This window comes from Tubulanus polymorphus, chromosome 9 (genome assembly GCF_964204645.1).
Source record: "Tubulanus polymorphus chromosome 9, tnTubPoly1.2, whole genome shotgun sequence".
Classification (NCBI taxonomy): Eukaryota; Metazoa; Nemertea; class Palaeonemertea; order Tubulaniformes; family Tubulanidae; genus Tubulanus; species Tubulanus polymorphus.
Window position 1 is genome coordinate 16,191,729 of NC_134033.1, and position 12,338 is coordinate 16,204,066.

General features: G+C 39.9%; 1 protein-coding gene across 1 annotated transcript; it reads right to left on the reverse strand.

Moving 5' to 3' along the window:
* Positions 1-10,478: 10,478 nt before the first annotated feature.
* LOC141911263 (uncharacterized) lies at positions 10,479-11,687 on the reverse strand. Its single transcript, XM_074802252.1, has 2 exons — positions 11,661-11,687; positions 10,479-11,521 (listed from the first exon to the last, which is right to left on the reverse strand). Exon 2 carries the CDS (start codon positions 11,495-11,497, stop codon positions 10,505-10,507), a length of 993 nt encoding a protein of 330 aa, XP_074658353.1. The 5' UTR covers positions 11,498-11,521; positions 11,661-11,687; the 3' UTR covers positions 10,479-10,504.
* Between the last annotated feature and the right edge of the window lie 651 nt (positions 11,688-12,338).

Sequence of the window (12,338 nt, forward strand, 5' to 3'; positions counted from 1 at the left end):
ATCGGAACGAACCAATCGATTCGGTTCTCTGCATCTAGCCGTAGTACATCCTCGCTTGTCAGGGTTTGAAGCTCACCACGCCGACACAAACCCATCATTGGTCTGTTACACCGCCCAAAATTTCTTGAGCGGACAGGTTGTCGCTCAGCGGTCACCAGTCTATATATCTAGCCAATCAGGTACGTTGTACTGATCTGCCGGCGAAAAATAAACGCTATTGATCGGCTTAATACATAGACTGGTGGCCGCTGACTGGCAACCTGTCCAAGAATTTTTGGTGGTGTTATACACCAATGAAGGGTTTGTGGCCAGGCAACCAAACCCTGGCAAGCGAGGATGCCCGGAGTATACGGTTCCAACACTAACCCATTATTTTACTGTACAACCACTGGCTGGATCGTTTCACCTTGACCATAACGAAATTTCCGGTTCCGGTAACAGCCTTCATTTCACGTTTGTTCACCTTGTCGTTGGCGACCCAGTAAATTTCAATTCTTTTCTTCCTCAATTCTCGTCCGATTCTCGATGAAGCTAACATGTTGTTCGAACTGCCAGCTCCCAGTACCACTATTACCTGCAATACGTTAAGTAAAACAGCATCAATATTTTTTGTACAGTGGAACTGCGTTACAGCGAACTTCTGGGCACCAGAAAATCTGTTCGTTATAACCGATAGTTCTATATACAGCCGAACCTCGTTACAACAAACTTCAGGAGACTAGAAAATCTGTTCGTTATAACCGATAGTTCTATATACAGCCGAACCTGTTACAACAAACTTCAGGAGACTAGAAAATCTGTTCGTTATAACCGATAGTTCGCTATAACCAGTATGAAATAATCACAATTTTCGTTAAGCGATAGTTCGTTGGATTCGGGATGAAATTGAAATAAATTGTCTTAAAAACTCTTTCGGGATGAAATTGAAATTCTTTCCAAGATAAATAGTTAGTGAAACTTTGCCCTAATTGACAGACACCGAAGTAGGTATCTACATCGATCAGTTTGTTCTCTCAGTCCCCCTACCTTTCGAGCAGATTTTTTCCGGGCTCTATGATGCCTAACTAGTTGATGTTCCGCTTCTACCAGTCCGATAGCTAAATTAGACGGGTTGCCGACCTGTTTTATATCGGTTATCGTGCGGAATACTTCCGCCTTCTGGACGGGTTTCCGCTTCAAGTCGAGTAAAACGCGCGCCCGTTCGTCGTAAGTGACCACTGCGACGTGAGCGCGAGCGTCGTCGATTCTGATTCCGTTCAAAATTCGAAGCAGTAAAAGTTTAATGTTAGTCAATTTGCGGGCGTTCATGCGTTTAGAAACATCGACCAGCACGACCAGGTCAACCTTAACCAAATCTGATAGAGAAATGTAACGATATTAATCGGGTGTTTTTACATGACGAAGTAGATTAAAAATAAAGGTCTTTTCAAGTAAACGTGTCGATAGGTCGTACTAGGAAGGTTAACTGATTTTTATCAAATATCGTGATCATGATAAAATCAGTTTACCTAAACAGTACCTGTATTCATTATCAATTTGATAATCTCATGGCTTAGATAATCATGGATTTGATAATCTTATGGCTCTTAAGACCAGTCTAAGGCCATCTTCGTTCTATAGCCAATCAAAGAACCCAAGACCACGTTTGAATTTTTTAGGTCAAGACTATACAACTAGGCCAAGGTGAACACGGCTCGTTTACAAGATTCTAATTAGTCTCACCTCCTCCTGGGTCGAGTTTGATGCACGTTTTTCCCACTCCGTAATATCCTGGTTGACAATCTGTAACGAGAAGGATCTATAGACGTCACTTTCATCATTCGACTGGAAAACCTGCTGACTTTGAATCGACTTATTGAGAATTCTACCGACCTTTTTTGATACATTTTCTATCCCCGTTTAGCATTCCCGGCGGGCAGGACATCACAGCTACAACAAGAAACAAATATGTTGCGATGGAAATTGGAAAAAGGCGAATCTCGAATAAAAACGTTTTTCTCATTAGGATTTGAAAGTTTGATAAGACAACTTCCAAATAAAAAAAACCGAGGAAATTAGTTTCGACTTGGACAATTAACAAATTTTGCAATAAGAAATTATGCTTTTAAGACTTCAGAGCCGCCACCATGACCGAAACCAGTCCGTCTCATCGGGGAACTTACCCTGGCAATAGCCCCATTTGCCGTCCGTGTCGTAGTCCGAAGTGGTGGCGCACCACACGTAAGATGAACCAATCGCCGTGCACGCTTTATAGATTTGACCTTTATATCGAAAGGGAAATTTACAAAACGCGCCGGCGCCGTTACCCCCGAATGTTTTGATTAATTCTACAAAGAATAAATCAAGAAATGAATGGGGAACAATGAACAGCAAGATAGGATACAGAAAATGTGTATAAATTTGAATATGATAAAGGAGGACTCGAAGGATTACAATCTCAGGTCGATCTATGTGCGCCAGTTATAATCTGTAAAATGAAGGGGTCACAAACGGTTGCGGAAGATGACGTCATTCCACTTACCAACTCGACGGACAATCGATAAGGCGCATTTCTGATCGCCTTGATCTACAAAACCAGGCGGACATGGAACACCATTCTTTACTGTAAATCAAATTAGACTCTAATTAGTATCGTCCACTCTTGGGCAGAGGGGGTTTTCCTGTCGAAATCTAGACCCAGTTCAAATAGAAATGGCTAAAATTCAGATGTCGTATTAACCCATTAAGTGCTCTTGTACAGAGATGTTAATTTTATCTCTGAGCTAGGTGTCCACCGTTGTGAGTTGGGATTTGAACTCCCGGAGTCAAACTACTTGACCTCGAATCAATTTGGCTTTAGAGATGTTATTAACCATGAATTGTGGAACCAGATCCTTGAGACCAAATTAGCAGTCAATGAACCGTCCATGAATTTAAAGCTTTTGTTGAAACTTACGTTTTTTCTTGACTTTGATACATTTGGTTCCCTGTTGTATGAATCCTACTGGGCAGCCTTTTACATGTGCTAAAATTTAGAAATAAATATCCTGTTAATTCACCTGAGAAGTTAACTAGTATATCTGTCCCGTGGATGGATATCCTCTCAGCAAAAACGTCACGCCTGAAGTCAATCAATCAAATAAATAATGGATAATCACGCTTATTTCTAGATCAAAGATCCACCAGTATTTTGTTATTCTAACTAATTAAGCCTCTTATCCGGGTCTCTGCTTACCGTGACAGACAAGTTTCACGAATTTTCCCTTTTTCAGATGCAGCGTGTCGGTGCTTTTCACGTGTATGGTCTCGTCTGCAAGTCGATTCAGTTTGGCGCGCACGAGATTCTTGCCGATACCGACGACGATCGACAGAACGTGTAAAGACTCGTCGTGAAGCGTCAGGTTTCCGAACAGATCCGAGTGACTGGTGATCAGTACGATGATATTGGGCACCCCGGCCCGGGCGCCGTTACCGGGCAGGAATACCTGCTGATGCACGGATTTCATCGCGGATTCTAAATTTCGAGTATTAAACTTCGTGCGTTTCAGATGTTTTGTAACTTCTTTGACAGCATCAACGTTAGTAGAATCCTAGAACAAAATGCGACATGCGCTGTATTTTATGCTGTTCATTGAGCCCTAGTCGTATAACATTTTTTACTTTTAGTATCTATGTTCTTGGTGGTAGGCCTTTATGAATCATACAATTTCGTTATGACACTAGTATTCCTGGAGATGACTGCAATAGATTTTAGTAGCAATCGCCAGGCGAATTAAGTGGTCCAGAGATTCGTTGACCTGTACCGGGTAACAAGGGTCTACAGTAAAGTTGACCGGTACCGAGGAAGGAGGAGTCTACTGTAGAGTTGACCTGTACCGGGTAACAAGGGTCTACAGTAAAGTTGACCGGTACCGAGGAAGGAGGAGTCTACTGTAGAGTTGACCTGTACCGGGTAACAAGGGTCTACAGTAAAGTTGACCGGTACCGAGGAAGGAGGAGTCTGTAGAGTTGACCGGTATCGAGTATGGAGGAGTCTACTGTTTTTGATCAGAACTATTTAAAACGTGGATTATGCTGTAGAGTTGACCAGTGGAGTTAACCATCAAGACGACAAGTACCGAGTTAGGAAGAATCAGGGAAAATGACGGTGTTTACCGAATGGATATAGTTAGAAAGTTTAAACGGATCGGGGTCTATGCTGTAGACCGGTTACCTTTAGTTTGAGAAGCACTTTCGCCCGTTTACTGAAACTGACAACAGCCACTCGATTGTGATCTAAACCGATTCTGAGATCGGACAGCACATCTTCGATGAACTGACCGACGGCTTTGAGGTCCTGTGTCACCATCCCGCTGGACGTGTCGATCAGAAATATCAAATCACTGGCCATTTTACACCCTGAAATCCAACAGTACACAACGTACAATCAAACGCGCATCATCTGACGTCTTAATTTCCCAATGCGTAGGAGATCATTCTCTAATGGGAAGCTACAACACAATCCGAGTTTGGATGGTGAACCCTTATGGGTAGACCCTCCCCAACGTCAACCAAACCAAACTTCAGACGATAGGATCGAATGAGTCCTCATTCAGATAAGTTTTCAACAAACGATGAATTTGATGAACGATTTCTTATCATCTTAGATAACCAATCTAAAGGTTTCCAGAAATGTATAAGATACTATTATGTTATTCATTATCTTCTACACTGAAAATAATCAGTTTATCTGCCATAATCATGAATGGGGTAACCGCACCGCTACTGTGGCAATCGAGGATTCCACTTCTGGCAGGCGAGGATCCACCAGGTTCGCTAGTAGTATGACTTGTTCTACATTTAAAACCGAATGATTTTTTCTTAAATGAATAAATCATTAATGAAATCTGTATCGATATCTGAGTAGAAAATATGAATTTATTAGAAATTCAGTACAAAGCTTATGAACTAAATTTGACAACGAAATTATGAATATATATAAAAAGATTCATTTCCATTTTTACCTTTTTGTTTATTTTGCTCTGTTTCTGTCACGAATCGACCGGTGTAGATGGCTTCAACCTGCATCGATAAAATCTCAAAAACCACAGAATTAGGCAGATAGACAAAGTAGCAAGTTCAATCTTACGAGCCCGGCCTTGCCCTTCGTGATGTCGTCCACGTGAAGGCAACGTCTTGACGCGCGGACTATTTGTTTGTATCTTTTGCGACGAAAAACTATCACCGAAGCGAATATTTGACAACGCAAGCTTGATAATCGTAGAGTTAAAAGATGGTATAACAGTTTGAGCAGAATAACATCTAAACTAGGTCACGATGGCCACTTATTTCATCAAGTCGAATTTAACTCAGTCTGGGACGTAAATATTCGGAACTGTCATATAACTTGTAATGAAGATTGATTTTGACGTATAGTTTTCGAATGGAAAATCTGCCTAATTCGTCGTTCAGCTCTTGAGAGATTATCGGTGATGTTTTTATTTTATCAAGCCAAACTACGCGCGGTGAATGAATGAAATAAGCGGCCGGCAGATATACGGAGAAATCAGGGGGAGATGGAAGGTGGGGGTGGGGGTAACCGGGTATTGGGTGACTGGCGACCGCGGTGTGTATACCCACGACGTTACGATTTTCGGAACCAAAAATACATCGGTAAAAGCAAGACGAAAAAGGATTTAGAAGAACAAAGAACTTGGAACCGTAGTCTACAGGAACGCAAGTTACAAGTGCAGCGTTCGGGATTAGTTGAAATCCGAAGAAAAGTTGTCACCAGTTACAGGTACATAGTAATCGTAATTGATATGTCTGTTCTACAAAGAAAATTGGTATTAATTTGAATGAATTTGCACAGTTATTGCTCAACTGATAACAAACATGTGCCAAAGTCTCTAACAAGTCAGTGTAGCAGTGGTCGAGTGGTTCGGTCACTGGTCTCGCCCCTTGCTCGTGGTGGTTTCTAGTACCGGTAGCTTGTGGCATTCTTGACCCCTGATCGCTTTTATCTATAGATAGATTGATACCCAAATCGGCTGAAATAAAAATTCGTCACTGATTCTCTACGAAAGTCTGAAAAAGAATTGTCTTTTAGATTTTAATAGAAATGATTTAAATGGAAAATGTTTTTCCCGCGACTAGAACGTGTGGACGCGTACGCATTGGTCGCGTTTAGTGCCCATTTGAAATTCCGTTATCGATCAGCAGGGCTCTATACTGGAGGGGCAGTAGAATCTATGTTGAAGGGGCAGTAGACTCTATGCTGAAGGGGCAGTAGGGGCAGTAGGCTCTATGTTGAAGGGGTAGTAGACTCTATGTTGCTGCTGATTGATGCTCATGATAAATGTCACCGAACGCTTGTGATTCTTCTACATCAATTAAGTTCTAACTTGTTTTCACTTACTCTTATCTTTCTCATCTGAGGCTGCAACAACAGTGGTTATAACAACGACCAGTAGACCGATGGTGAACAGTCCCCTCATCGCGCCCTCTATACGCCTACAATAGAATTACACAGCCCATAGAGACGACACTCCGGATAAATAAGAGTTCATCGGACGTATTAATCATCGTGTTTGTAACATTCTAGCATCCTCGCTTGCCAGGGTTTGATTGCCGCCTGATGAAACTCAGGCAAACACAAACCCAAGCCTCTGCAGATCTCTGCAGGTGGCCACTTGGCGGCAACCAGTCCGCCTAAGAAATCTTGGGCGATGTAATATACCAATGAAGGGATCGCGGCTATGGTTTGCGTTGGCGTGAGCTTCGGCTGGCGACAATCAAACCCCGGTGGGCGAGAATGCGCTTCAGGTGTCTGAACCCGAGAGCACCATTTTAAGACGGTGGTCCTGCTGAACGATGTCAAAGACGTTGTCTTTTTGTTTTTTAAAATTTTTCATTTTTGTATATTTGTGTCGGTCTCTGTAAATAATCTATGTTATGAATAAAAAATAATAAATTCATTTTTGATCAATTTCTGGCAGGTTTCGATTGAACGTATCCCGGTTTGGGAATTGCGATTCCCGATTACATATATTCTCATGAACGTTTACAGATAACGCTATTCCGAACATGTGCCTGAAGAGTATCGAATCGGCAAAGAGACCAATCGAAATGTGCCATAAATTCTGTTCTTAAACTTTAAAATTTGTATATAGTTGGTTTTAAACATTTCATAAATTTTAGTTATTCAGCAATGTCCGAAAATGTGGATTTTTTACTGCCATTTAGTATAACTCGAGTGGGTGAAATATTATGTTGTGATATTATGTAATATCTATTCGTTCACCACTTTAATCTACATTACAAAATGACATAATAGATCACGATTGATAAAACACTCTGGATCCGTGTTGAAGCTAAGTAGAGAGAATCCCACAATAATAACGAAAAAAACACAGTCCGAAAATGTAACCGAAGCTGGTATTCGCACTATCGTATCATATAATTACCCTTTGGTTTGCTTCCCTTAAATCTATTTTAGCGTGCAGCTGTTTCTGTACGTTAATTTTCATTTAGTTTGTATCATCTCTGATTACTTGAATTAGTCTCTTTGTCTCTGGATTGTATATAATATCTCATAATTTTTGTTGTAACTCATTATTTCTGAAGATGACTATTAGGATAAAGTCGAAACGTTGAATAAACTACACTAGCTCAAGGAATACAGTATTCCAGAAGATGACTATTAGGATAAACTCGAAACGTTGAATAAACTACACTAGCTCAAGGAATACAGTATTCCTGAAGATGACTATTAGGATAAAGTCGAAACGTTGAATACACTACACTTGCTCAAGGAATGCAGTATTCCTGAAGATGACTATTAGGATATAGTCGAAACGTTGAATAAACTACACTAGCTCAAGGAATACAGTATTCCTGAAGATGACTATTAGGATAAAGTCGAAACGTTGAATACACTACACTTGCTCAAGGAATGCAGTATTCCTGAAGATGACTTAAGTCGAAACGTTGAATAAACTACATTAGCTCAAGGAAAACAGTATTCCTGAAGATGACTATTAGGATAAAGTCGAAACGTTGAATAAACTACACTAGCTCAAGGAATACAGTATTCCTGAAGATGACTATCAGGATATAATCGAAACGTTGAATAAACTATTCACTAGTTCAAGGAATACAGTATTCCTGAAGATGACTAAAGTCGAAACGTTGAATAAACTACACTAGTTCAAGGAATACAGTATTCCTGAAGATGACTATTAGGATATAATCGAAACGTTGAATAAACTATTCACTAGTTCAAGGAATACAGTATTCCTGAAGATGACTAAGGTCGAAACGTCACATAAACTACACTAGCTCAAGGAATACAGTATTCCTGAAGATGACTAAAGTCGAAACGTTGAATAAACTACTAAAAGCATCAGTTACATTTTCGGACTGTGTTTTTCTCGTTATTATTGTAGGATTCTCTCTACTAACATGATAGATTTACAGCCGCCCAACCTTTCTACTTCTCATAGTATATGATGATAGTCTACTTGTCACCATCAATATGTACAAAAATAATAACAAGAAAAACAACTGATTTCAACCAGGAAACTTACCTTTCTGTCTGTAAACCTAAATGTGAAACCCTTTTACGAAGCGACTATTCGAAAATTCCTCGGTTTAAGATCATCCGATTGTCCTAATGAAACTCTATAATTCGCCGTTGTTATCTCGGGGCCATGTGCGAACTGATATCGGCGCCCAATTATAACGCGAACACAATCGCGCGATGAACGGCACCTACCCTTAAAAACAGAACAGATGTCGAAAACCTATACCGAGCCTCCCCCCGTGTTTAATTCCCGACGATCGTTATCGAATTCTCGTTTCGAAAAGCGGCAATTAGATAAAACACGTAACCAATTAGTTTTCTGAGCTGTAACGATTTTATTTCATCGATATTTTAATTAGAATATATATAAATATAATTCTGAATATCGCGTATTGCGTTTGGACTTCAGTTCGGATGCGTTTGGAAAGGTTTGTCTCACCCCGATTATTGAAAACAATAAGCCTACATGTTATTGCGCTCCTAAAACCTGTACTGTACCTAAAATGGAGGTCGTGCAGTCACGTGCTTTCCAAATGACCAACGCCACCTGTCAGCAACTACGATCAACGAAAACGACGGAACGACGGAATAGCTTCAACTCGGATTTATTTACTAGCACTAAACAACGAGTACCGATTTGCTACAAAACAAAAACAACTAAATGAGTAACAATACAATAAAATTAGCAGAAAATTGTGATAATTCGATAACTTACAATTGCTATCTCCAGCCATAGCGTAGTGCTGGCATACCTCAAATTCGAATGACAGGATAAGACTGTGCATTTTACTGAAATGCCGCGAAAATTTATACAGATAGAAGTTCATCGGTTTACTAAATCTATTCAATTCTCCGTGAAGCGAAACGCAAAGGATTTAAGGATAATACTGTATACAAATATCCAACAGTACTAATACACGACTTTAACAATACCGGTGAAGGAAGCACAAATTTAACTTTATATACATAGATTTCAACACTGCCATATTGAAGGCCATTTACGTGACAGATTCCCAAAGTTTTCAACTGATCATGCATTTGAGCAATCTTTAGTGTCAAAGCTTGTTATATATGAATCAATATATCATATTTTGCCCAGCACCTGCTCGAAGGCTTGTTGGTAAATGCACGTTATGTTATCACATCTTAATTTCAATTTTGATTTATAATTCTTCGTTCGTATTGTCCTGTCTAATGTAAGAGATCATCTGGTGTACTAGTATAACTAAGGAACAATAAAGAGTATTTGTATTTGTATTTGTATTTGTACTTATGCATGACAAGTCGGCAACACTGGCGGGCAAACTTACTATGACGTCACGTGCTCTATCTATATATATATATATATATATATATATATATATATATATATATATATATATATATATATATATATATATATATATACATCGATAAGCATAGGTCAGTTGCGCAGTCATGGCTGTAAGACCGGTCCATAGCCAGTCTAATTTAGGGCGGATCAACATCACGACTGCGAGCGCCACGGGACCAACAAAATTATGTTTTCTTTCCATTTCTCTTAACTTAAGGTGTCATCATGTCGCAAACGGCAGATTTCCACTCATCAATAAACTCACATCCTTATCTCGTGTATTGGTTCGACTCCATTTCCATGTGTAAAACACGCTAGTGCTCAGCCAACCATGCCTTATAAATAAACGTTTATCTTATCTTATCTTCGATAATCTTATACATTTGATAAAGTCAGGATGAATAAAGAAATCTGAACTTATCTTATCGTATCACTGCTAACATTGCTAACATTGTACCCAGGTGTCGTCAAGATCGACAAACTATTAACAAAGCTAAGTAGCGGAAAGACAGACACAAAGACACACAGATATTAAACCTGAGAATGAATATATTTGAACATAGATTTCACTGATCTTGAAAACACTTCAATTTGCGCCAGCTGCAGTGCTTACTTCAATACGATACTGTTCAATCGCATATAACACGATCTACAGGCGCGTCTTTCGATCCGACCGAATACCTCCACATACTCAAAGCTCGATTACCCAGTTTAAGGGTTTCGCTCATGATTCCATCTTTTAAAGTTCTAGTGACGAACGGAAAGTGTCCGTGTAACGCCGCGCAGTCGGTATGTACGACCCTAAAAGTACGAAACGTCCTGTGCGACACGTGGTGAGATGTACATTTCTTGTCGATATCCCCGTAACGATCTAGTAATACTTTTCTCCACTTGCGAGGCGCCGGTAACATCATTCCCATAAAAGGAACTTTAACGAGTGGGAAAATATCGGAGTTGTTCCTTCGTACCCACGGCTGAAATGTTGAATCTTTTATATATTCATCTATATGCACATAAGGCCATATATCGACAAGTGGCCAATGCGAGTACGAAAAAGATAATTTCCACGGGCGACTTTTAAACATTTTTATTTTCATATGTTTTACTTGCGGATCGTTGTCGTCGAAGACTTTCCTAATCTTCAATAAATCCTTTTTTGACAACTGAACGTCGAAATCGTCGTCCCAGGGCACCGGTCCGTGGTGACGATAGGCGCCGATCAACGAACCGGAAAACAGAAAATACTTGATATTCAATCTGCGCATCAACGCATCGAACTGTCTCACCAGTAATCTGTATTGCGCTTTCCATTTTGGCTGGAGCTCCCTCGCGACGAATTTCATACGCAACCGATTCGACAGAGAGGAGCTCGATGTCTTCGCCCCCTCGATATTATCCTCGCGAAATTCGTAATAACTGTTCACGGAATGCACACTCTTCTTCGCCAGCGGTAGATACTTTAGTTCACCGGCTCGTCGGAATGTTTGAAAATTCACGAACAATGCGGAAATCGCGATGACGGAACAAACTCCGAGTAAACACAAACAAATTCTCAAACTCGAGACCATCCCAAAATACAGAGAATACTTGATTTTAACAGTTCTTTCACAATTTGGTTCCATCAGTGATTAATAAGGCATCTAGAACTTTGATGGTTGAATAGATTTAGAAATTGAAGTTCAAGCTTAGGCTAATTGTTTAGACATAGTAGCCTAATCATGGATTCCATGGCTCAATTAGCCGTTGAAGCTATTTTGGCTGCAAAATAGTAGCGAAAGCTTGTACTTCAAAGTTATCAGTCTGACTAGTTCGGGAACCACTAGTGAACACAGTTTATTGACGCAATCTGGTTCCAGCAAAAGAAAACAGCTTGATATCAATAAAGGCTGTGTTTAGGTTATCGACCAAGCACCGCACGCGCTCATTGTAACATCGAACCCCGTTATTTTAAGAGCAACAGCTTAATATGATAATATATCTTATGTACTGGTAATCCACATTCGACGGTGACAACAACAGCGGCAGGGTTCGTTTCATTTTACTTTATTACGAGGGAGAATGAAAATATCGAAAATGATTGTCTCTGTTTCAATTAAATGCGACGATATATAGTTTGATGTTAAAGGTTTAGCGAGCTAATTCTTAATTCTAAATAAAGTTTTTTTTTCATATGTTCTTCTTGAATCACTGGTATTTGTATGGCATTGGTAAAAAAAACAATTAACAACCTCTCAGTAAATGACCCCTATACCATAGTTAACATTAAACAACTTTCCAGTAGCTGACCCCTATATACCATGGTTAACATTAAACAACCTTCCAGTAGCTGACCCCTATATACCATGGTTAACATTAAACAACTTTCCAGTAGCTGACCCCTATATACCATGGTTAACATTAAACAACCTTCCAGTAGCTGACCGACCGGTGAGGGCGCATTTTCATTGGACATTCTACTACGTG

Excerpts from the sequence above, each read along its gene's own strand:
- LOC141911263 (XM_074802252.1), bottom strand. The coding sequence starts at position 11,497 with ATGGAACCAAATTGTGAAAGAACTGTTAAAATCAAGTATTCTCTGTAT.